Raw genomic sequence first — 26,992 nt, forward strand, 5'->3', positions numbered from 1 at the left:
GAAGTCTTGCTTTCGAGATGAAATTTAAAGCAACTTTAAACTCACTCTGTTGCACAACACTTTGGTGCTTGCACTTTCATTCTCCTTCCCACACACAACTGGAATTTTCCCTCCTACTCCCAAGTGCTGGCTGCTCGTACGCTGAATAAATGCAAACCTGGCACCAAGTGGCACAGCTTTTATTGGCTTATTTGATAATGATCTTTCATTCAACACTACAGATCAAAATAGGACAATTATTTTTCATACCAACTGAACAGAATCCACTCTTGTATACTATCCCCAAGCTAACATCACTACATGTCACAAATGTATCACCGTTTCGGTTGAAAATTCAGCATGTTTTGTTTGAAATGTAATTTCTAAAATGATTATAAATACGTTTGTTGAGATTCTTTGAAAATAATTGCTGATCTCATACAGTAGATTTCCTTTACTCTGTTGGAGTAAATGTTCAGGGTGTTTATGGAAGTTTGAAGACATCCTAGCTTCGATATTTGGGTGCACCCATTTGAGGACTTCAATGTCCATCACCAAGAGTGGCTCGGTAGTACCACCACAGACTGAGCTGGCTGGGTCCCAAAGGACATAGCTGCTAAACTGGGACAGCAGCAGGTGATGAGGGAGCCAACAAGAGGTAAAAACACACTTGACCTTATCCTCACCAACCTGCCTGCTGCAAATGCTTCTGTCCATGAAAGTATCGATAGACGTGACCACCACACAGTCCTTGTGGAGACAAAATCCCATCTTCACATTGAGAGTACCGTCCATCATGTTGTGTGGCACTAAAACCGTGCTAAATGGGATAGACTTCGAACAAATCTAGTAGCTCAAGAGTGGGCATCTATGAGGTACTGGGGGCCATCAGCAGCAGCAGAATTATATTCAACCACAATCTGCAACCTCATGGCCCGGCATATCCCCCACTCTACCATTACCATCAAGCCAGGGGATCAACCCCGGTTCAATGAAAAGAGCAGGAGAACATTCCAGGAGCAACACCAGACATACCGAAAAATGAAGTGTCATCCTGGTGAAGCTACAACAGAGGACTGCTTGTGTGCCAAACAGCATGAATAGCAAGTAATAGATAAAGCCAAGCAATTCCACAACGAACACATCAGATCTAAGCTCTACAGTCCTGCACATCCAGCCGTGAATGGTTGATGGACAATTAAACAACTCACCAGAGGAGGCTCCACAAATATCCCCATCCTCGATGATGCAGGAGCCCTGCACATCTGTACAAAGGACAAGGCTGAGGAAGTCGTAACAATCTTCAGCCAGAAGTGCCAAGTGGATGTTCCATCTCGGTCTCCTCCAGAGCTCCCCAGCATCACAGACGTCAATCTTCAGCCAATACGATTCACTCCATGTGATATCAAGAAACAGCTGAAGGGATACTGCAAAGACTATGGGCCCTGACCATATTCCAGCAATAATACTGAAGACTTGTACTCCAGAACTTGCTGCACCCGTAGCCAAGCTGTTCCAGTACAGCTGCAATTTGGCATCAACCCGGCAATGTGGAAAATTGCCCAGGTGTGTCCCGTACACAAGAAACAGGACAAATCCAACCCAGCCAATTACTGCCCTATCAGTCTACTCTCCCTCTTCAGAAAAATGATAGAAGGAGCCATCAACAGTGCTAAAAAGCTGCACTTACTCAGCAATAACCTGCTCATGGATGCTCAGTTTGGATTCCACCAGGGTCACTCAGCTCCTATGCGACTATCAACAGGCAGGACTGTTCCCTTCCAGTTGGGGAACACTTCAGCAGTCAAGGACATTCAGCCTCTGATCTCCGGGTCAGCATTCTACAAGGAGGCCTTCAGGAGATGCGACAACGCAAAATTGCTGAGCAAAAACTTATAGCTAAGTTCCGCACGCATGAATGCGGACTCAACCGGGATCTGGGATTCATGTCGCATTACATTCGGCCCCCACCAACAAGCCTGGACTTGCAGAGGCCTACCGACTGAACTGGCTTGGGACAATTCACACCTCTTTAACCTGGAGTTACCTCTCTCTCTGCATCTTTGATGATTTGATTGCCTGCAGGTGCTCGCATTCCGGGGCATCTCTGACTGTGTCTATATAAACATTTCTGGAACAAGCCTTTCCATTCACCTGAAGAAGGAGCCGTGCTCCGAAAGCTCGTGTTTGAAACAAACCTGTTGGACTTTAACCTGGTGTTGTAAGACTTCTTACTGTGCTCACCCCAGTCCAACGCCGGCATCTCCACATCACAACTCAGCTCCTGACATCATTACAGCCTTGGTTCAAACATGGACAAAAGAGCTGAATGCCAGAAGTCAGGTGAGAGTGACTGCCCTTGGCATCAAGGCAGAATTTGACCAAGTATGGCATCAAGGAGCCTTAGCAAAACTGCAGTCAAGGCGAATCAGGGGGAAACTCTCCGCTGGTTGGAGTCATGCATCACACAAAGGGAGATTGTTGTGGTGGTTGAATGTCAATCATCTCAGCTGTAGGACATCACTGCAGGAGTTCCTCAGGGTTGTGCCCTAGGCCCAACCATCTTCAGCTGCTTCATCAATGACCTCCCTTCCATCATAAGGTCAGATGTGGGGGTGTTTGCAGATGTCTGCACAATGTTCAGCATCATTCGCGACTCCTCAGATAATGAAGCAGTCCATGTCCAAATGCAGCAAGACCTGGACAATATCCAGGCTTGGGCTCACGAGTGCCAAGTTACATTCGCACCACACAAGTGCCAGGCAATGACCATATCCTACAAGAAAGGATCTAACCACCACCCCATGATATTCAATGGTATTACCATCGCTGAATCCCCCACAATCAACATCCTGGGGGTTAGCATTGATCAGAAACTGAACTGGACTAGCCATATTAATACTGTGGCTACCAGGGCAGAACAAAGGCTAGGAATCCTACGGTGGGTAACTCACATCCTGACCCCCCACCCCCAAAGCCTGTTCCCCAATCTACAAGGCACAAGCCAGGAGTGTAATGGAATACTCTCCACTTGCCTGGATGAGTGCAGCTCCAACAACACTCAAGAAGCTCATCACCATCCAAGACAAAGCAGCCTGTTTGATTGCTACACCTTCCATGAACATTCAAACGCTCCACCAGCGACAAACAGTGGCAGCCGTGTGTACCATCTACAAGATGTACTGCAGTAAGTCGCCAAGATTCCTTAAATAGCACCTTCCAAACCCACATCCATTATCATCTAGAAGGGCAAGAGCAGCAGATACCTGGGAGCCCTCCCACCTGGACGTTCCCCTCCAAATCACTCACTGTCCCAACTTGTAAATATATCATAATTTCTTTACTTTCGCTGGGGAAAAACCCTGGACATCCCTCCCTTACAGCACTCTAGAAGTACCTACACCTCAGGGTCTCCAGCGGTTCAATAAGGCAGCTCACCCTCACCTTCTGCAGGGTAACTAGGGATGGGCAATAAATGCTGGCCTAGCCAGTGACCACCACATTGTGTAAATGAATAAAAAAAGAATGGTGGCAGCACACACTGCGAATCAGAACGGGCAGACCTGAGCATGTCACACTCTTATCTTGCCATTTGCCAAGCCATTGATTAGAAGTTAGAATAATTGGAATGGCAAGGCAACTTAAACTTCTGGATTTGCTAACGTGAAACCAGGTTCAGAAAGAAAGCTAGAAAGTTGAAAAGAAATTGGTCGGAACAGCAGTGAACTGCAAAAGAAAGAAATTTAGCCAAATCAAGTGTCTTGCTACAACTGCATATCACTGAAATGAATTGGTGCCGACTGACCCTTTTGAGAACTTAGAGAACTTTTAGAACTTGCATTTTTGTTAGCTGCAAAAAAATGATTCTTTAAAAAGTATGCTGAGACTCCAAATGCCCCTGATGTTGGATCTCATGTTCATGGGATCAGCAATTGCAGATAGGCCTGCTGGCAGCCTCGGATAACTGAGGAGGAGAGGGTGATCAGGAAGAGGAGGCAAGCGGGTTGAGTGATAGAGGGATAAATCGGTGGATTGAGGGTTACAGTAATGAAGTTGTGGCTCGGTGGATCGGAATGCGCTGACAGGATTCCATGTGTTTCTTTAATGTGGAGTCCGTATTCGGCAAAGTATTTTGAAGAAATGCCTTTTGGTTGTGACCTGACAGACTGTTCCTTAATGGACTGCCTGGTAGACCACCTTCAGGCCTGGTTCGCCTGAACCTAGCTGTAAGTAGAGTCGGGTCTCTCAGGGCAAACCAGTCTTGCAGTGGGGACAGTGAGCAGCTGTCAGGTCTCTTGAGGCCTGGTACTTGTTTCAGGTCTGCACAGTGCAGGCCATATTTTCAGCATTTAGCATTGTGGTGATTTTGTGGTTCCTAATTGAGATTTGTTATTTGCCCTGTAATATTAGAGGCTTTGGGACTCCACATAGTGCCTGAGAAATGGGTGTTATACGGTCAAATCTCTAGGCCACCATATTGTCAGGCTTCAGTCATGTGTTTATATTCATGCATATCTGTTTATTTTATCTATTTCACATTTCACAGTAGCTCTGTCAATTTTAATAACTTCCGCATATTCATTCTTATAGTAAAATTCTATTATGCTTTTCTGGAGGCAAAATGCTGGTGCTGGAATATTTTGCCAAGAGACAATCTAGGTTTATTTTCAGAGAGCGTGCCTGAATTTTCCCCTGAGGCAGGGTCACTGCAAGAGGAGGGGTAGGGAGGACTCCACCCTGATATAGCCAGCTGAAACCCTGGCCTATGTTTCCTGGGTTGGCCATTTTGGATGGGCTCCTGGCAGGAGAACAAGAAGAGGAGGTGCATCATTTAAAAGTGATAGAAGAACCCTAAAGATCAGCCTGACATGTTTCATTTTGATCTCGGACTGTGGCGATATTTTTATTTGATGCGCAGTTCAGATGTGAGGAGAGGCTGTAGTGTCCACTATAATCTTTTTTTTTATTGTCACAAGTAGACTTACATTAACACTGCAATAAAGTTACTGTGAAGAGCCCCTAGTCACCACATTCCGGCACCTGTTCAGGTGCACAGAGGAAGAATTCAGAATTCTCAGCTGGTACGGGAATTGAACCCGCGCTGCTGGCCTTGTTCTGCATCACAAACCAGCTGCCTAGCACACTGAGCTAAACCAGCCCCTGCCTTCAATAAGGACAAAGGCTGGCTTTCTGAAAATGCGCAAAGGTCTACAGCTGTCTCTCTTGTGTCCTCTTCAAAATTATTGCGACCTGACTTCAATCCATTCAAGTGTTATCTCTATTTTTAAGCAACTCTGATTATAACCTTTATCAATGATGTCAATGAAGGAATACGTCTTTTTAAAGCCTCAAACAGGTTCTACTACATTTTGAAGACTCGTTTCAATTGAAAAATTATTTTGCAATTGTTTCTTTTCAGGGAGCAATAGAAAAGGCTCATGAATATGAAAAGCTTTCTCAAGTCAACAAAGTCACAGTGAAAGAGAAAGAAGCCATTGTTTTCAGAGCTGGAGTTGTGTCTTCAGCCATACAGGGTATGAGTTCTTCCAAATCTTCGAGTGTTTATCATAGAATTTACAGTGCAGAAGGAGGCCATTCGGCCCATCGAGTCTGCACCAGCTCTTGGAAAGAGCACCCTACCCAAGGTCAACACCTCCACCCTATCCCCATAACCCAGTAACCCCACCCAACACTAAGGGCAATTTTGGACACTAAGGGCAATTTATCATGGCCAATCCACCTAACCTGCACATCTCTGTGACTGTGGGAGGAAACCGGAGCACCCGGAGGAAACCCACGCACACACGGGGAGGATGTGCAGACTCCGCACAGACAGTGGTCCAAGCCGGAATCGAACCTGGGACTCTGGAGCTGTGAAGCGATTGTGCTATCCACAATGCTACCATGCTGCCCAAATGTTTCCTGACATTTCATTCTTGAGAGTCAATTTTAATCCCATCATTTTTCCATCCCGTACCATTTTTAGTTATCCAATCTAGAAGTCCTGATTCAAATGGTCGATTTGCTTCTCACTGATGAGAAGTACGAGGCCTTAAGGAACCTAACACCTGCTCCCTAACAGCACTGTGGGTGTACCTACAGCTCAGACTGCAGCGGTTCAAGAAGACCACTTAACACCCCCTCTGAAAGGCAACTAGGGATGGGCAATAAATGCTGGCCTCGCCACAAACACCCACACATTAAAAAAATTGTAATTTGGGTTCCCATTGGCATTTTAGCCAAAGGCCTAAACTGGTTCAAAACTGGTGGCAATGGACATTCTGGCTTTAGGAGGGTCAAGTAAGGGATTTTAAATTGTTTTTACTGCTTCTTTTGGACAGGGAGAAACAAGAGTTCTTCCCTTGGCTCTACAAGAGCCCTTGGCCCCTCCTGTTTGCCACAGCCTTCCATAAATCCTTAATTACCTTACTCTGGGTCAGCAGCAGTCGATGGAGTACCCACCAAAGTTAAGCATAAGAACCAAAAGCAGGAGTAGGCAATTCAGCCTCTCGAACCTGCTCCGCCATTCAATACAATCATGGCTGATCTCACCTCGGCCTCATCTCCACCTTCCTGCCTGCTCCCCAAAGCCTTTATCTCGCTACTAATTAAAACCCTATTGATGTCCTTCTTAAATCTGTTCTGTATTTCAGAGTCCCCTGCGCTCTCGGGTAGAGACTTCCACAGATTCACAGTCCGTGAATGAAGTCATTCTTCCTTATTTCAGTTTTAGATTTGCCACCCCTTAGCTTAAAACTATGGCCCCTCGCTCTCGAATGTCCAACAAGGAGAAACATCTGCTCTCTGTCTACCCTGTCAATTGCCTTTCAGTATCTTATACACCTCAATTAGATCTCTCATTCTTCTAAACTCCAGCGATTTTAGGCCTAAACAACTCAATCTCTCTTCATAAGACAAGTCCTTGATCCTTGGAATCAATCTAGTGAACCTTCTCTAAACTGTCTCTAATGCATTTACATTCCTCCTCAAGGGACCAAAACTCTGAACCGTACTCCAAATGCGGTCTCACCAATGCCCTTTACAGTTGCAACAGCACCTCCTTACTTTTATACTCTATTCCATTAGCAATGAATGCCAAAATTCAATTTGGCTTCCTTATTACCTGCTGCACCTGCACACTAACTTTCAGCGATTCATGCACGAGGACACCCAGATCCCTCTGCGCTGAAGCATTTTAAAGTTTCTCTCCATTTACATAAGTTGCCTTTTTATTCCTCCAACCAAAATGGATAACCTCACACTTATTCACGTTAAATTCCATCTGACAAATTTTGTCTCACACACCTAACCTATCCATATCCATTTATAAATTTCTTATTTACTCATTGCAACTTGCTTTCCCAACTATTTTAATGTCTGCAAATTTGGCTATAGTACATTCTATCCCCACATCCATGTCATTGATGTAGATTGTAAATAGTTGGAGTCCGAGGACCAAACCCTGTGGCACACCAGCTTGCCAACCAGAAACCGAGCCATTGACTTCAGGCAGTAGTCGCTGTTGGGACAGATCTGGGATAATCCAGTCTGGGCAAAATGGTTCCCACGTCCTTCACTTTCCCCACATCTGCAAGTCTTCTAGATCAACTGAGGAAGCGCTGATGATGTTGCAACAGAGGGTCCCCAGTCCACCTCCATTATCAATGCACTTCCAAGCAAATCTCCCCTTCCTCCATTTCCTTCCAAAAATTCCTTTTCTTTGATTTTATTCAAACCATTTTACATGTGGAAGTGAGATTTGTCTTTGGGAGTATTGATTTTCTCTGCTCCAACCCACCCAAGGCAGGTTATGAGGCAAGGTAGTGGGGAGTGTAAAATTCAATGGACGTTATTTCCCCCCTTCCTCCCCGGGTTCAGCTCGCCCAAACTCTGACGCAGTTTCACGCTTAGGTGGACAGGGCCTTGAGTGGGAAACCCACCCATTCACCAATTGGCTTTAAGAGCCTGTCCCTGCCAAGCCTCAAGTTTTAGCCTGGAGGGAGCAGGTGTCAGTAAGGTGGGGAAACAGATGAATAAACATTTCTCCATCTCGGGTGGGGGTTGGGGGGGGGCGCACTCATTCTGAAGGCCCTCTGAGAGTTGGGGCGTCTCTTTGAGGATCTAACCTTTTACATTAGCCTCAGTATACAAGAAACATTGATTGCTTCATTTCCTTGTGAATGCTGTGCCAAGATAACAAGACGGTTGCTGCAAACGCTTGCATTTTCCAAGTGCCAACTCAGGTTTATAAATGAGAAATCTTAAGTAATTAGCTGTATTTGAGAATTTTCATTTCAGTAACTGTGCATTTATTTTGTTTTTGTGATTGCAGCTGAAATCAATCATTTTAATCATGACCTCACTAATGACTACAAAGAAACAATTCAACATTTTCTGTATGAACAGGTTCAGATGTATAGCAAGGTAAACCCAACAATCCATACGGCAACTCTACAGTCCTATAGAATATTTTGTATCCTTTCCTCCATTAAAACTGACTGAAATATATTCCCTGCTTCAAAAATGATAAGTAGCCATTCGGAGTAGCAGTTGAGATATATTGGGTCATTTATTTTTCAATCCCAGTGTTGTGTTTTTATATCTTTGGCCACAGGAAAAGATGACCTATTTCGTGCCCAGAAAAAGATATGCCATATTCACAACTTTAAACATGGACTGCGCTTGAATGGAAGCTTCTGGAATTGCCTAAGCTTATGCAAAAATGGATACCGATGAACTATTAAGATGGCTGCCGGAGGGGGGGGGGGGGGGGGGGGGGGGGGTGTCAGGTGAACTTTGCAACCCGAGCACAGGCTATCAAGGTCCCAGGGAGTCCCAAATTTAAGCAGAATGGGTGGGACCTACCCCTTTGTGGAATACCCACCTGCCATTGTCCGAATGCACTCCTAAACTCTATGGGCAGAATTTTCCCAACCCGTCCATGGTCGCTTTGGAGAATCTGGCTGGGGCCAAAAATTCAGGAAGTTGCCAGTGTAGAATCACGTTGTAATTCTCCCAATGGCGGGCCGGTCACCCCGCTGGCTGGTGGGACGAACATGATTTGCATTAATTTGCATCTCATGAATGCTCATTAAACCACCGGCATCCCGTCAAGCCTTTCATTCTTGCGTCACACCAGTGGGAAATCACACCGGGACTCTTTATTTGATGTGGGGGTAAGATTCCGTTGTATGGGCCTGATAATGATTTGCCAATATATTATTATTTCATAAATTTAGGGTACCCAATTATTTTTTTCCAATTAAGGGGCAATTTAGTATGGCCAAACCACCTAGCCTGCACATCTTTGGGTTGTAGGAGTGAGACCCACGCAGATACGGGGAGAATGTGCAAACTCCACACGGGCAGTGACCCAGGACCGGGATCGAACCGAGTCCCCGGTGCCATGAGGCAGCAGTGTTAACCACTGCACCACGTGCCACCCGAAAGGCATTATTATAGGAGAAGATGTTTTTGGGAATGGAGTTTGGAAACTTTCATATGATCATCATCTGGGGGAATTCTGAGGAGAAATCTACAACCATTAACTTGGGCTCAGAGCAGAGTGCGTCCACTGTCCCTGTGAAGTTTGCACATTCTCCTCATGTCTGCGTGGGTCTCACCCCCTCAACCCAGAGATGTGCAGGGTAGGTGGATTGTCCACCGTAAATTGCCCCTTAATTGGAAAAATAAAAATAAAAATAAAATAATAATGCCTTCCCTTGGCGGTTTGCATTACAACATCCAGACCAGGTTTTCCAAATGGCACTTCTAACAAAGCTACCGCTCCAGTTTTAACAGTGAATCCAGTCCAGGATTTTACACAAACCCTATAGGATTTCTTTGTCTTGACTGTTGTGCAAACTGCTCACAATTGCTTTAACTCTCAATTCACATACTGGATTAAAATGGCATCAGGCATTTCATTTACCTTTGAAGGCTGCTGTCCCACTTTAAATTTGGTCACTGCAGTTGTCTCTTTAACTCAGAACACTTTGTTTACTCTTTCTTCAATTCTTCTGAACCATACTTAGGTCTCTGTTCACTTAACACCAGACTTCTTGGACTCTTTTCTTCAATCATCTAGTTTCCTTAACTAGCTGAACTTGAGATTTCCGACATCTGTTTTCATAGAATTTACAGTGCAGAAGGAGGCCATTCAGCCCATCGAGTCTGCACCGGCTCTTGGAAAGAGCACCCTACCCAAGTGCAACACCTCCACCCTATCCCCATAACCCAGTAACCGCACCCAACACTAAGGGCAATTTTGGACACTAAGGGCAATTTATCATGGCCAATCCACCTAACCTACACATCTTTGGACTGAGGGAAGAAACCGGAGTACCCGGATGAAACCCACGTACACACGGGGAGGATGTGCAGACTCCGCACAGACAGTGACCCAAGCTGGAATCAAACCTGGAGCCCTGGAGCTGTGAAGCAATTGTGCTATCCACAATGCTACCGTGCTACCGTTTTCTTAACCATTACTCCTAAATGGCTTTTCTTCTAGCAAGGCTGAGAGAGATGTTCCCTCTTTAGCCTTCTAAACTAATTGCTTCTGGCAGAGCTGTGAGAGCTATCTTCTCTCTCGCCACCTATTTCCAACTGCTAATCAAATTAGCTAAACAATAACTTCAACGTTTCTTGCCCTTACAAGACCCCAGTTGCTAAGCAACAACCACAAAGGCATTGCCTTTTATTTATTCTTCACTCTATAACCCTCTCTAAATACAATAGAAACACAGTTGGAACTTAACCAACCACCACTCCTTTGTCCAGCATGAACCTAACTATAGGTTTTACCCTTCCAGGCACAGGAATCTTAAATTAAACCCACTTAAAAATATACCTTATTTCTACTGTGTACCAATACAAATGTATAAATCCCTTGAAACTACTTTTGTTCTCCTAACATTGGTCAATGCCTCTGCCTGAGATGAGAGCTCAGGATACAGTGGAGTGGTCAAAGTTGTTACTACTCATGTGGTGTAGGGTCTTGCCAACCAACATGTGAACTAAGGACTGGGCATCAATGTTGTGGCCAGGGCATGGGTTAATGGGCTTTGAGAGGCAGCTGTAGACGATGAATGGACAAAGAGTGATCCTCAGCAGACAAATGCTAACCATCAAGTCTCTGCTTTGATTCTGCACTGAGGAGACTGTCAGGAACATGGGATCAAGTGATCTCACTGTCATTTTCCTCGCTCATAGGCAGGAGAGAAGAAGAAGGAGATGTCAATAGCAGTGTCTTGCCAAAGGCAGCAGCAGAACTGTGAAGAGGAAGCAATGGCTCCACACACAAAGGATGAACCCCACAGAACTGACCCTCGCATGTGCCTCGCTAGACCCAAAGTCTACTGATGGCACTTGACATACCTGCTGATGTTCAAGAACCGGTGTTGCTGAGGACTGCACAGGTCCGAGGAATTGGCTGGTCACATATGCCATCTGCTACAGGATTGGGCACCATGGGGTCTTGGCATCCATTGTCAGTGTCAGTGACTGAGGCACTCCATTATTACGCCATTACTTCCTACCAGGGCTCCGCAGGGGACCTTTGCAGGATTTCACACGCCTCCGCATACAAGAGCATCGAGGAGGTGATGGATGCAGTCTTCACGAGGGCACAAACTTTGTGAATTTTGACTGGAATTAGGCAAGCCAGGAAGCAAGAGCAATGGGCTTTGTGCAAATCTCTGTCTTTCCACAGGTGCAGGGTGCCATTGATAGCACTCATGTGGCACTCAGAGCTCCATGGCATCAAGCTGTCAACTATGTAAATCACAAGGACTTCCACTCGCTAAATATTTATCTGCTCTGCAACCACACCTAATGCACCCTGCAGGTGTGTGCTCGATTCCCAGGGATATAACTTGTGCATCCTGAGCCGCTCTCCCATCCCGGACTTCATTCAGAGTCCACAGAGTTGACTCCTCAAAGATGAGGGCTCACTGAGGATGTGGCTGGTGACGCCTGTGTGAAGGCCACAAGTCAAGCACAGCGAAGGTACAATGAGGTTCATGCTGCAACTCGCACTTTGTTGGAGCAGACGATTGGGTTGCTGACGATGAGGTTCTAGCCTGCTGACTGTTGGTTCTCTTGGCTGGGATGACCTTGGTGTGTGTCGTCTGGAGGAGCAAAACCTGTTGGGGCCTCGGCTTGCTTTCAGGGTCCTGCTGTGTGGCAGTGCCACTCTCCTTGGCCTAGGGAGCTGGAGCTGAAGCGGTCACTGGAAGGGGGGATGTGGATGGATGGAACACTCCAGGAGCCATCTGGGTGGATGGCCCAGGCTGTGCACCAGCTGCACCTCCTTCCTGTGGATGCCTGAGAGCTCTTAGCTGCTTAATTGAAAGTGAAAGACAGCTGAAGTGAGGTTTGAGAAGTGTCTCTACTTCCTCGGGTCCTACCTGTCATCGTCTACTCCATTGCCTTGTTAATCTTTCCAAAATGCATCCCCTCACACTTTTTACAGGGTTAAATTCGGTTTGTTACTGTTCTGACCATCCCGCCTATATCCCGTTGTAATCTAAGGCTTTCCTCCTTGCTGTTCACCACATCACTTACCTTTTTGAATAACTCCCAGTGGTCTCATGTGGATGTTCCTAAAAGTAGCTGCTCCCAGTTCAATTTGGCCAGATCCTGTATTACCCTATTAAAATCTGCCTCCCCACGTCATCTGCAAACTTACTGATCATACCCCCCACATTCACGTCTAGATCACTAATGTACACTATAAACAGTCGGGACCCAGCACTGATCCCTGCTGTATGCTAGTGGACACACGCTTCCAATCACAAAAACAACCTTTGACCATCACTCTCTGCTTCCTGACACTGAGCCAATTTTGTATCCAATTTGCTAAATTGCCCTGAATCCCATGGGCTTTTATCTACATGATCAGTTTCCCAACTGTTTATGTTGTGGGACTTAAGTTAAATTGTCAACTTAAGTTGCGGGACTTTGTCAAAAGCCTTACTGATGTCCATGTATACTACATCAACTGCACTGCCCTCCTTTACACACCTAGCCACTTCCTTGAAAAGTTTAATCAAATTTGTTAGACATGACCTTCCCCTGACAATGCCATGCTGACTATTCTTGATTAATCCTTGCCTCGCAAAATTCAGATTAATTCTGTCCCTCAAAATTGTTTTCAATGATTTCCCTACCACTATTGTTAGATTCACTGGCCTGTAATTACCCGATTATTCCCTACTTCCCTATTTGACTAATGGTACCACATTAACTATTCTCCTGTCCTCTGGTACGTCTCCTATGGTCAAAGAGGATTTGAAAATTAGTATCAGAGTCCTGCAATCTCCTCTCTTGCCTCACTCAGCAAACTAGGATTCATCTCACCTGGGCCTGAAGATTTATCCACTGTCAAGCCCACTAGAACCACTAACACCTCCTCCCTCTCGGTGCTAATCTGTTCAAATGTTTCACAGCCTCCCTCCCTGCTTTCTATATCTACATCATCCTTGTCCACAGTGACCATAGATGCAAAATACTTATCTAATACCTCACTTACGTCTTTCTGATCCACACACAGGTTGCCGCTGTGATCCCTAATGGACCCTACTCTTTCCCTAGTCACCCTCTTGCCCTTAATATACTTATAAAACACCATGGGATTATCCTCTATTTTATCCGTCAATGTTTTTTCATGCCCCTTCTTTTTTAAGTACCGCCTGCACTTTCTATATTCTTCTTGGACATCCACTATTTTGAGCCCCCTGAATATGGCATAAGCCGCCCTTTTTTTTCCCCTGCTCATCCAATGCTCGACATCCCAAGTTCTCTGAACTTGGTGATCTCACCCTTTACCTTTATGAGAAGATGTTGGCCCTGTGCTCTCTCTATTTCCTTTTGAATAACTCCCACTGCTCTCATGTGGATCTTCCTAAAAGTAGCTGCTGCCAGTCCACTTTGGGCAGATCCTGTATTACCCTATTAAAATCTGCCTTCCCCCAATTCAGAAACCTTATTTCCGGTTTTCTTTGTCCCTTTCCATAACTACCTTAAATCTTACCGAGTAATGGTCACTATCTCCAAAATGCTTCCCCACTGGCATCTCTGCCACCTGCCCAGCTTCATTTCCTAAAATTGGGTCAAGTACCGCTCCCTTTCTTGTAGTACTTTATACGTGCTGACTTGAAAAGCTCTCCTGGATGCACTCTAAGAATTCCACCCTTCTAAGTCTTTCACACTTTACCTTGGACTAAGTCTTCTCTACTGCGGCTGCTAGCCTATCAATATTGACCTTGTTGTGTTGGCCTGTTGGCACAATCACCTCCGACTGAAGGCGGATGTACACCTCCATCCATCTGAGGAGTGAAGCAGACATTCCTTCCTGATTTTCCCGACATGCCTTTGCAGCTCCAGCAACTGAGGAATGACCAAGTTCAGAGATTCAACATCTGACTCAGACTCAGCAGCTTCCTGGCCTCCAGCAATCCTCCGAGTGCCAACATCCTTGGATACACCTGTCTTACTGAATTACAGTAAGAAGTCTTACACCACCAGGTTAAAGTCCAACAGGTTTGTTTCAAATCACTAGCTTTTGGAGCACTGCTCCTTCCGCAGGTGAATGAAGAGGCATGTTCCACACAAATCAACAACCAGGAAACTATAGACAGTTACCTGGAGATCCGACCAAGAAACACAACCGCCAACTCAACAGACTGATCAAGACCTTGGATCCAGATTCAGATCACCCTACGTGCTCTCATCCCACATACTCCCCGTGTTGGAGATCTCTACTACCTCCCGAAAATGGCTACATCGAGAGCATCCAGAAACCCATCGTACAAGGAACGCCCAGCTTTTGTCGCGACCTGACAGACTTCCTACAAAAATTCAGCACCCATGGACCAGTTGAACCAGGAACATTCCTTGTCACAATGGACGTCTCGGCACACTACACCAGCATCCCCCATGACAACGGCATTGCTGCAACAGCCTCTGTACTAAACACCGACAACTGACAATCTCCAGATGCAATTCTGCAATTCATCCGCTTCATTCTGGATCACAACGTCTTCACCTTCGACAACGAGTTCTTCATCCAGACGCACGGAAGAGCCATGGGGACCAAATTCACACCTCAATATGCCAACATCTTCATAGAACATAGAACATAGAACAGTACAGCACAGAACAGGCCCTTCGGCCCTCGATGTTGTGCCGAGCCATGATCACCCTACTCAAACCCACGTATCCACCCTATACCCGTAACCCAACAACCCCCCCCCCCCTAACCTTACTTTTTAGGACACTACGGGCAATTTAGCATGGCCAATCCACCTAGCCACTTATGCACAAGTTTGAACAAGACCTCCTCACCACACAGGACCTTCAACCGATGTTATACACCAGATACATCGATGACATTTTTTTCCTTTGGACCCACGGCGAAGAATCACTGAAACGGCTACATGATGACATCAATAAGTTCCAACTCACCATGGACTATTCTCCAAAATCGGTTCCATTCTTGGACACAATCATCTCCATCAAGGAAGGTCACCTCAACACTTTGCTTTACCGCAAGCCCACGGATAACCTCACGATGCTCCACTTCTCCAGCTTCCACCCTAAACACATTAAAGAAGCCATCCCCTATGGACAGGCCCTCCGTATACACAGGATCTGCTCAGACGAGGAGGAGCGTAACAGATATCTACAGACGCTGAAAGATGCCCTCATATGAACGGGATATGGCGCTCGACTCATCGATCGACAGTTCCAACGCGCCACAGCAAAAAACCACACCGACCTCCTCAGAAGACAAACACGGGACACAACCAACAGAGTACCCTTCATCGTCCAGTACTTCCCCGGAGTGGAGAAACTACGAAATTTTCTTTGCAGTCTTCAACACGTCATCGATGAAGATGAACATCTTTCCAAGGTCATCCCCACACCCCCACTACTTGCCTTCAAACAACCGCGCAACCTCAAACAAACCATTGTTTGCAGCAAACTACCCAGCCTTCAAAACAGCGACGACACCACATAACCCTGCAATGGCAATCTCTGCAAGACGTGCCAGATCATCGACATGGGTACCACCATTATACGTGAGAACACCACCCACCAGGTACGCGGTACATACTCGTGCGACTCGGCCAACATTGACTACCTCATACGTTGCAGGAAAGGATGTCCCGAAGCGTGGTACATTGGCGAGACCATGCAGATTCTGCAACAACGGATGAACGGACATCGAGCGACAATCGCCAGGCAGGAATGTTCCCTTCCGGTCGGGGAACACTTCAGCAGTCAAGGGCATTCAGCCTCTGATCTCCGGGTAAGCGTTCTCCAAGGCGGCCTTCAGGATGCGCGACAACGCAGAATCACCGAGCAGAAACTTATAGCCAAGTTCCACACACATGAGTATGGCCTCAACCGGGACCTTGGATTCATGTTGCATTACATTCATCCCCCACCATCTGGCCTGGGCTTGCGAAATCCTACCAACTGTCCTGGCTTGAGACAATTCAGACCTCTTTAACCTGGGGTTACCCCTATCTCTGGATCTGTAAAGATTTAATTACCTGCAAAAGCTCGCATTCAAAGCATTGCCTGTTATCTTTGACTTTGTCTATATATATGTTTCTGGAACATATCTCTTCATTCACCTGAGGAAGGAACAGTGCTCCGAAAGCTAGTGTTTGAAACAAACCTGTTGGACTTTAACCTGGTGTTGTAAGATTTCTTACTGTGCTCACCCCAGTCCAACACCAGCATCTCTACATCATGCTGTGAATTAGACAGTGCTATGTTCTCACCAGATTGTGACCCCGAGGCTATTCTGGAACTAGGTCCCACCAAAGTGTGTATTTGTGTGATAGGGTGTGGTGAGTGCTATGATCATTCTTTTATTTCAGGGTCTCAGATTGCTTCTTCTGTGCTGCTGTCAGGACTGGAGTCAAGGACTTGGTTCAAGGTCACCCTCAGCTGTTTCCTGGATGTGCCTGCAAAAGAAAGGAGAGGTCATTAGTGGATGGTAGGGATCTGTGAAACAGGAGACATTACTGTCTGTTGGACCTTCACTTGGATTATCACTGCCGACCTCACCATCAGCACAGGAATGGCCCATGTCCTCCCAGCCAGCTCAATTTCTCTCTCTTCAAAGACCATGAATTCTGGCATCCGTCCACCCATCTGTATCTCTCCCTCTTGTGAGCCAGCTTGTTCTGCATGAAGACAGATCTAGAGAGTGCAAGCAGGATACATGCCAGGGCAGACAATAAGAATGTCTGGCATGTGTAGATGGTGAGTTGGACCAGTGAGGTGATGAGGGCATGCCCCGCAGCAGAGATGAAGATGTGTGTGTGTGTGTGTGTGTGGGGGGGAGTTAGTGGTGGTGCCCTTTGAGCTGGTAGTGAGTGAGAACCCTGTGGGTGTGTGAGTGATGAGAAGAGTGACTTACGCTGGCAGAACAGAGGACATCATTCATTCTCTTGCGGCACTGATAGTTGTCCTTTTCTATTGGGCCTTAGCACTTACCATTGCTGCCACCACCTCCCGTGCTGAATTGGTGACCTTGGGTGCAGATTTTCATGCAGACTGTGGGTAGAGTACATTGCGATGGACCTCCACTGTATCCAGCAGATACTCGAGGGAGGCGTCGGTGAACTTGGCTCAGCAGGTTTCCTGGGTTTGCCAGCCACGACTCCCAGTGAACTCTGAAGTGCACTAGTTGTGTGCAGCCATGACCTTTAATGAAAATTAAATGAAAATCGCTTTATTGTCACGAGTAGGCTTCAATGAAGTTACTGTGAAAAGCCCCTAGTCGCCACATTCCGGCGCCTGGCCGGGGAGGCTGGTACGGGAATTGAACCGTGCTGCTGGCCTGCTTGGTCTGCTTTAAAAGCCAGCGATTTAGCCCAGTGAGCTAAACCAGCCCCTGGATATGGCACCTGGATCATTGAAGCGCTGAGGTGATGGTGGGGTGGACGAATCAAAGGCCACACACCAGCGATCCGGCATGGAACCTGTGCCTGCCTATTATTTTCCTTAAGTGTGGAAAAAGCGGCCATTGCCATCAGCGGGTTAAAGACCCCGCTTTCCCCATTCAAAATTAGACTTTGCCAATTTCTGAGACGATTCCGCCCTCCATCTTTCCCCCCTTGTAAAACTAAAAGGCCTTATTTTAAATTAAACTATCCTAATGGTTCAACATATCTGTTTTATCTAAGTACAGAAATATTCTTTGAGATATGAAGCTTGTTGATGATGGCACTGGGATCTACTAATTTGTGACTGCCGTCCTATGTGATCAGCTCAGTGAGGAAAATGAGAAACATTAGAAAAGGAAATTTATCCCCTTAATCACTATCCTCAAAATATCAAGCATCGTGCATGAATGCACTTTGTGCCGTCATCGTCCAACAGCTAAGCGTTGGTACCGAGCAACCATCGATCTGCTTTGATGCTGATCAAGATGATTCGAGTTTCTGGTCACAGATTGGCCATTTGAAGTGAACCCAGTCTCCAAACTTCAAATCGTAGTCTCCTTGCACGTGTTTGCTTGGCACTTTCCGATTTCTTCCGCTTTTACTCTGACGTTTTTGTTGGATAGGGGTGACGTAAGAATGGTCAGCGGAATGTGAACGTTACAACCTGTCATAAGTCCGATTGGTTTTTCCAGGCAGTGGGATGGAATAATGTGCGTGACGTGGGATATAAATGGATTGTTCAAACATTTTCCTCTCCAACACACTGGCTCTCAGAAACATTGGGCACCACCATTCGCTTGCAGGTTGTATAATCTTGTCAGGTGCTGGCGAATTCTATATTGAATGGCGGGGTAGGCTCAAACAGCCATATGGCCCTATTCCTGCTCCCATTTTTCTGTTCTTGTGTTAATCTGATCATTTGTGAGCTGCCATCAGAAAAATAAAATACAGTGAGATTTGTCAGATTGTCTTAAAGCCCAACTGGTTCAAGAATGACTTTCAGGAAAAGTACCTGCGATCTCAAATGGACTGGTGTCCATGTAACTCCAGTTCAAACAAAATGGTTTACCTTTAACGGCCTCAAAGCAACAATAAAAACACTTCCTTGCCAGTGCCATTAAAGTTCTAGATTTTATTAGATACTCAAGAGTGTTGTCAGATGCTTCAGAAAGAATGGAAAACAGAAACAAAAAGAAGACAGGAAGAATGAATCTAAGACTAGAAACTAGAGTGGGAGGAAGACTATTTTAATTTCACTATTTTAACTTGTGGCAATGCAACCGGGGATTCAATAGTAACATATAAATTACTAAACTGAATTTTTATTTCTTTTTCAGATAACAGATAAGTTGAGGGAAGCATATGCTCGTTTCGAATTCCAATAGTTCCAAATAATGTAATTTGCGTAATTTGGTATGTGAATTTTCTGTAAAGGACCTCTTGATATTTCAGCAGCAATTATTATTCTTTTATATTTTAATACTGATTGAATTATTTGCAGTATTTTGACACCAGCTGCAATACTATTTCTTTACCTGCTTTCCTTTAATGCTGATTGAACTTCTGCAACATTGACAAAACATTCCCAGGCAAATAGATCCATATATCCTGAGGCCCTTCCCCAGAAGTGCTGAAGCAATTCACAAAATTGAGGGAGCCAAAAATGAGAAATCCCGTTCCACTTTCCCATAACTGCAAATATATGGTTCGGAAATAAGTTGGGGGTGGGAGAAATGCAAATAAAGTTAGTTCTGACAGAACTCTTATTGTGCGACATAGAATCTTCATAAGTGTTCCCAAAACTTTATTCTGATGTGAATGTTACCTGCAATAGGCCTACATTTTGTAACTTCCCTATCAGCTATGAGCTCAAGTTTTAAAATTTAAATATTTAGTTACATTTGGAATTTCCTAAAGAATTGTATACTTTAAATTGTTCCTATAGACCAATTTGTGATCACTTGTAAACCTATATTGGTGCCAAAGAAGGAATGTTGCTGTGCCTTGGCTTTTATTGTAAATGACCCCAGTGCACACTCAAGTGAAACAGTGGGTGGTGAGGGAAATGGGTTTAAGTGAATTATGGCTGTTATGGATAAAGATAGCGAGCTATCAGGGGCTGATTTAGCACACTGGACTAAATCGCTGGCTTTTAAAAGCAGAACGAGGCAGGCCAGCAGCACGGTTCAATTCCTGTACCAGCCTCCCCGAACAGGCGCCTGAATGTGGTGACTAGGGGCTTTTCACAGTAACTTCATTGAAGCCTATTTGTGACAATGAGCGATTTTCATTTTCATTTTCAGCTTCTCCATTGGAAGCAGGAAGGGTGGAAAATAGCGGGAAGTACTCCAGGTACTGTGCTGCTATATACTTCTGACCATTCCATCACATAGCAATTCAGCAGAACCCTAAATGTGCATTTACCCAATGATGTACAATTAATGCAAAGTGGCTTCACAGGACAAAGAGGAGTAAAAGAGAGCAATCTATCCCATTCTGCCTCTGAGTCACTTTGAGACTTTGATAACCAATTTACATTCCACAAGTTTAACATAAGTGGGGAAATTAAATATCTTACTTCCCTCTTTATTTGGGGAACTGGGCTATGTGGTAGACCTGATGGAGAAAAAGGAATCTACTAAAAATGCTCACGTGTATGGGGAGGGGCAAATAGTAATTTTAAAGAAAAGAATACTGATTCAGAAATATATTTGTTATTGTTACTAAATATGCCACTTCGATTACTGCCACTTGGTTGTACTTCACTGTAAATATTTTATAGACTAATAACATATTTAATAATTTTTTGCCTTGTGTGTTTGCAATATTTTGTGTTGGCTTCAGTTACATTTTGTTGATGCTAAAAGAGTAAGATTTCAAATATAACCGTTTGTATTTTTTTTGGAGTACCATTAATAAAGTTTTCTATTTTTGCTACATGTTACAGTAGTTTTGTTATTACTTTGTGCATCAGAAGAAAATACCTGTTGCTTCTCAGCTTTATTTTAGATTATTATTGTTGTAGCGGGAGGTAATATGACAAACAGGTGTTAAATCACAACAGTGATTTATTAACAAAGGAAGAATGTTATATATACAGAACATAATGCCAACACAGGTCTAGTCCCACCGTCTCCAGGGCTTACTCTGATGATCCTTGCTACCAATGTTTGCGCACTGTCATGTGACCTGCAAAAGATCGCCCCTTAATGGGGCCAAGCTATCACATTCCTCCACCTTACAATTCCACAGAAAAAAACCTCTTATATACAACTATGTACAGTTAAACAGAATTAACAGTAACAAAGCCAACGGGAGTCAAAGTTCAAAGGGTCAGTCCATCAGGGGACTTTCTTTGTCTTGCGGAGTGCTGCAACTCTGCAACCCCATTCTCCACACTCGAGGCATCAGAGTCCACATCTATGGCAGGCGCTCTCATAAATTCTGAAGCTTACCCAGTACCAACATCCCTTCTCACCTCCTTCTGCTGACACATGAGGGGCTGGATTTCTGTTGCCAATAGCGGAGTTCCCGATGCGTCGGAGAATTCAGCGTTGGAGAAGCAACAGGATTAACGCCCTCCGATATTCTGACTTCGGGATCGAGGGTCGAGTCCCGTGCCAGTGGGAGGATGGAAGGGGCAGTACTGGATCTGGTTTTGGGGAATGAGCCTAGACAGGTGGTTGAGGTTTTAATAGGGGAACATTTTGGGAGCAGTGACCACAAATCTGTAGGTTTTAGGGTGTTTTTGGAAAGGGATGAGGGTAACCCTCACACTAAACTGGGGAAAGGAAAATTACGATAACATTAGACAGGAATTGAAGAATTTTGAATGTGGGCGGCTGTTGGATAGTAAATCAACATCGGACATGTGGGAGTCTTTCAAGCGACAGTTGATTAGGATTCAGGAAAGTCACGTTCCTGAGAGAATGAAGGATAGGTATGGGAAGTTTAGGGAGCCTTAGATAACAAGGGATATTGTGAACCTCGTCAAAAAGAAAAGGAGACTTTTGTCCGGTCTAGAAGTTTGGGAACAGTCAAAACCCTTGAGTATAAAGAAAGTAGGAAGGTACTGAAGCATGAAATTAGGAGAGCTAGGAGGGGCCATGAAAGTCCTTGGCAAGTAGGATTAACATGAATCCCAAAGCTTTTTATTCATATGTAAAAAGCAAGAGGGTGGCCAGAGAAAGGATTGGGCCACTTAAGGACATTGGGGGAGGGAATCATTGTGTTGAGCCAGAGGAAATGAGCGAGGTACTAAATGAATACTCTGCATCAGTGTTCACTAAAGAAAGGGACTTTGTGGAAGATGATTCTTGGTAGGGTGTATGGACAGTCAGGATCATGTTAAGATCGAAAAGGAGGAGGTATTGGGTCTTTTAAACGATATTAAGGTAGATACGTCTCATGGGCCTTTATCCCAGAATACTGAGGGAAGCAAGGGAGGAAATTGCTGGGGCCTTGACTGACATCTTTGTATCCTCATTGGCTACAGGTAAGATCGCAGAGGACTGGAGAATAGCTAATGTGGTACCGCTGTTTAAGAAAAGTTGTAGGGATAATCCTGGAAACTATAGGCCGGGGTGCCTCATGTGGGTAGTAGGTAAATTATTGGAGAGAATTCTCAGGGACAGGATTTATACCCATTTGGAAACAAATGGACTCATAAGCGATAGGCAGCATGGTTTTGTGAAGGGGAGGTCGTGCCTCACTAACTTGATCGAGTTTTTTGAGGAGGTGGCAAAGATGATTGATATGAGGAGGGTGGTGGTTGTTGTTTACATGGACTTCAGTAAATCCTTTGACAAGGTGATTTATGGCAGACTGGTACAAAAGGTGAAGTCACACGGGCTCAGAGGTGAGGTGGTAAATGGAGACAGAACTGGCTCGGTTACAGAAGTCAAAGGGTAGCAGTAGAAGGGTGTTTTTCTGAATGTTGTGACTCATGATATTCCAAAGGGATCTGTGCTTGAGCCTATGTTGTTTGTGGTATACATAAATAATTTGGAGGAAAATGTAGCCGGTCTGATTAGTAAGTTTGTGGATGACACCAAGGTTGATGGAGTGGCAGATAGTGTTGAGGATTGTCAGAAGATACAGCAGGACATAGATAGGTTGGAGACTTGGGCAGAGAAATGGCAAATGGAGTTTAATCCGGACAAATGTGAGGTAATGCATTTTGGTAGGTCTAGAGGAGAAATATACCGTAAATGGTAACACTCTTAGGAATATAGAAAGTCAGAGAGATCTGGCCGTGCAGATCCACAGATCTTTGAAGGTGACAGCACAAGTGAACAAGGTAGTCAAGAAAGCATACGGAATGCTTGCCTTCATTGGACGGCGAATCAAGTATAAAAACTGGCAAGTCATGCTACAGTTGTATCGAACCTTGGTAATGCCACACTTGGAATATTGCGCACAATTCTGGTTGCCACAATACCAGAGGATGTGGAGGTTTTGGAGAGGAGGTTTACCAGGATGTTGCCTGGTCTGATGGGTGTTAGCTATGTGGAGAGGCTGAATAGACTCAGACTGTCTTCATTAGAAAGGCGGAGGTTGAGAGGTGACCTGATAGAGGTCTACAAGATTATGAGGGGCATGGATAGAGCGGATGGGTAGGTACTCTTTCCCAGGGTGGAGGGGTCAGTCACCAGGGGGCATAGGTTTAAGGTCCATGGGCCAATGTTTAGAGGAGATGTGTAAGGCAGGTTTTTTACGCAGAGGGTGGTGAGTGCCTGGAACACATTGCAGGGGAGGCTGTGGAAGCAGATACATTAACGGCGTTCAAAAGGCATCTTGACAAACACATGGATAGGATAGAAGGATATGGTACAAGGAAGTGCTGATGAGGGTTTTGGAAAAGGTTGGTATCATGACTAGTACAGGTTTGGAGGGCCAAAGGGCCTCTTCCTGTGCTGTATTGTTCTTTCTTCTTGATTCTATCACCGAGACCACATTTCCACTACCTTGTTCTGAAAACAAAAATATAAAGAGGAGGTGAAAAAGATTTACAAAAGTGCAAGTGTCCAAAAGAGAAGCAATGCCTTCCAGCAGAAAACTGTTTTTAAAAAAAACTTTGAAAATGTAAAGTGGGACAAACTATGATGGCAAATCAGTGAAGAATATGGTGCAAACCAGAATCAGGGAAAGCTCTCAGCTAAAAATATGCAAAGCTCGGTTTAATGGAAGTACCAAGCTGGATGTTCATGATTGGCTTCAGTCTGTGAAGCAATCTGTCCTTCTGAGATGGGGTGGGGTCCTTAGGAGGCTGACATGGCCCAATGAGTTTTCATTTTGAAAATCCAGTGGGAGTCCCTTCAACCACTCTAAGGCAATTGATCTTCTCTGTGGTTTATCACCTGACAGTGGTGAAGGTTTGGAGCCTTTAGAAGGCATCAAAAAGTCCCATCCCATGCCTGATATCTGTACTTGTTTCACTGAGGCCTTTCAAAGAAGTAATGGAAGGAGGTTCCAGAGAAGCTCCTTAAAATAGCGGGATGGATGTAAGATTTGGCCATGGCCCCTCTACTGTATTTAAAGATCTGGTTGTACTGAGGCAAAATCGTAGTGGAGCTGAGATTGGGGCAATATTCTTGCTCCCCCCACCGCACAAAATGTAAACATTGTTTGCACCCTCTATGAATTTTGCAGTCGTCATATTTAGTATTCAAGTCAGAAAGATTCATTACTCAGAGGAAATTAGTCAGCATAGTTTTGGAAGAGAAACCTTGCAAAATGGTGAGCGTCTGATTGATGCTGCAGGCTGGATGGTTGAAGAGACTTTATGCCCATATATTGTGTTCTTTTATTCCGATGGATGAGAAATTGAAGAATGCCATTCTTTCCATTCCTCCACCCATGCTCCCAATAACCCCTCACCAACCTCGGCAAAAGGAAACCTTCCTCATTAGCTAATCTCAGATGGAGAAATGCTGCCCATTTTGCAGGGAAACAGATGTTCCTCTCTCAGAAAATTGGGTGCCCTGCCAGGGAAGCCATTACACTACCGCCGAGTTAGACATTATTAACTGCCAGACATTATTAACTGCCACAAAGTAAGCACATAGGCTGGAAATAGTGATCCTCTACAAAGTACTGATGTATGGCTTTTAAAAATTACCTGACCAGTTATTTTGTTTTTGCTGCCAACAACAGAAAGCTTTTGAATATTAAATAATTTGCTTTGTTTTTCTACTCACCTATGTACCAGAGGAAGGAATATAGGTGCTATACCTTTTTCTCCACTCTATGGGCGTCATTCTCCGCACTCACGACGGGTCGGAGAATAGCGGGCGTCGCAAATTTTTACGGCGACGCTGGTCCGACGCCCTCCCGCTATTCTCCAAACCCCGCAAAATCTCGGAGTCGCCATTCCCGACAAACGCCTCCTTCACGCCCCCGACACGAACAGAATCGCTACAAATTGGCCCCCCCGCTATTCACCGGCCCGGATGGGCCGAAGTCCTGACGTCATCGCGCCCTGTTTGCACGGCGTGAAACACACCTGCTTTTTAAGTTCGTCAACCAGTCGTGGTGGCTGACGACAGCTTGGAGGAGGTTAGCGCACCGCTCAGCGCACCGCTCAGCGCATCAGTCGAGTCTGGCCACAACGGGGAAGGCATCCCTGAGAACGGGAGGGGGGGTCCAGAGCAGGGGGAGTGGGGGAGACGGAGGGGGGATGGGGGAGACGGAGGGGGGATGGGGGAGACGGAGGGGGGAGTGGGGGAGACGGGGGGGGGGAGTGGGGGAGACGGGGGGGAGTGGGGGAGACGGAGGGGGGAGTGGGGGAGCCGGAGGGGGCAGTGGGGGAGATGGAGGGGGGAGTGGGGGAGACGGAGGGGGGGGGAGTGGGGGAGACGGGGCGGAGTGGGGGAGACGGAGGGGGGGGAGTGGGGGAGACGGGGGGGAGTGGGGGAGACGGAGGGGGGGAGTGGGGGAGATGGAGGGGGGAGTGGGGGAGACGGAGGGGGGAGTGGGGGAGACGGAGGGGGGGAGTGGGGGTGACGGAGGGGGGGAGTGGGGGAGACGGAGTGGGGGAGACGGAGTGGGGGAGACGGAGGGGGGGGGAGTGGGGGAGATGAGGGGGGAGTGGGGGAGACGGGGGGGAGTGGGGGAGACGGAGGGGAGAGTGGGGGAGACGGGGTGGGGGAGACGGAGGGGGGGAGTGGGGGAGACAGAGGGGGGGAGTGGGGGAGACGGAGGGGGGGTGGGGGAGACGGAGGGGGGGGAGTGGGGGAGACGGAGGGGGGGGAGTGGGGGAGACGGAGGGGGGAGTGGGGGAGACGGAGGGGGGGAGTGGGGGAGACGGAGGGGGGAGTGGGGGGAGTGGGGGAGACGGGGGGGGAGACGGGGGGGAGTAGGGGAGACGGGGGGAGTGGGGGAGATGGGGGGGAGTGGGAGTGGGGGGGGGGGGGGGGTTAGGTAGAGAGTGAGCGAGTGAGCCGTCCAACCCTGTAACAAAATGTCTGCCACCATGCCATGGCGTGCCGGTCATGAGGTCATGGCCGCTGGTTGCCCTGTGGCTTACGGCCACAGGCCACTGACGCACCCATGAGGAGGACATAGTTTACTGGCCGTTGGATGCAGAAAGTGACCAGGGGTTACGCTGCCCGCGTGTCAGCAGCGCGTCCAGGCCACCGGGACACACAGGTATCCCGTTGCAGGCAGCTGCCGAGGTGTCGACTAACTTCCGTCTAACATGTCCCGTTTCTCTGTCCCCACCACCCTTCTGTAGGTTAGCACAATGTATGGGAACAGAACGCCTATGTTCTGCGCAGTGGTTGGGGCTGCTGTACTGCATTTGGCGATGCAGCAGCATCCACAGCCACAACCCGCAGTGGATGCAGGGCCAGCTGCAGCAGCAGAGGGAAGGGCCGAGGAGTTGCCAGTCATCGAGCAGCATGGGGAGGAGGAGGAGTGTAGCGCTAACAATTATACTCAAAGCCGAAGGACTAGTACAATAGAGGCTTTATTGTTGTACGAAGTTGTCCCTCCATCTGCAACAGTAGACTAAGGGTCTGAGCAGCTCTCATACATTTATACAT

At 46.3% G+C, this 26,992-nt stretch overlaps 1 protein-coding gene across 1 annotated transcript in view; it reads left to right on the forward strand.

The window, feature by feature from the left end:
- Window positions 1-20,840, forward strand: part of LOC119968692 (sorting nexin-9-like) — a 120,786-nt gene extending 99,946 nt beyond the window's left edge. Inside the window, exons 15-17 of the mRNA XM_038801288.1 lie at window positions 5,399-5,513; window positions 8,312-8,403; window positions 19,286-20,840. Of these exons, the coding sequence (XP_038657216.1) occupies window positions 5,399-5,513; window positions 8,312-8,403; window positions 19,286-19,333 (255 nt within the window). The 3' untranslated portion in view covers window positions 19,334-20,840. The remainder of the gene's footprint in view (window positions 1-5,398; window positions 5,514-8,311; window positions 8,404-19,285) is intronic.
- Window positions 20,841-26,992: the final 6,152 nt, after the last annotated feature.

This window comes from Scyliorhinus canicula, chromosome 7 (genome assembly GCF_902713615.1).
Source record: "Scyliorhinus canicula chromosome 7, sScyCan1.1, whole genome shotgun sequence".
Lineage (NCBI taxonomy): Eukaryota > Metazoa > Chordata > Chondrichthyes > Carcharhiniformes > Scyliorhinidae > Scyliorhinus > Scyliorhinus canicula.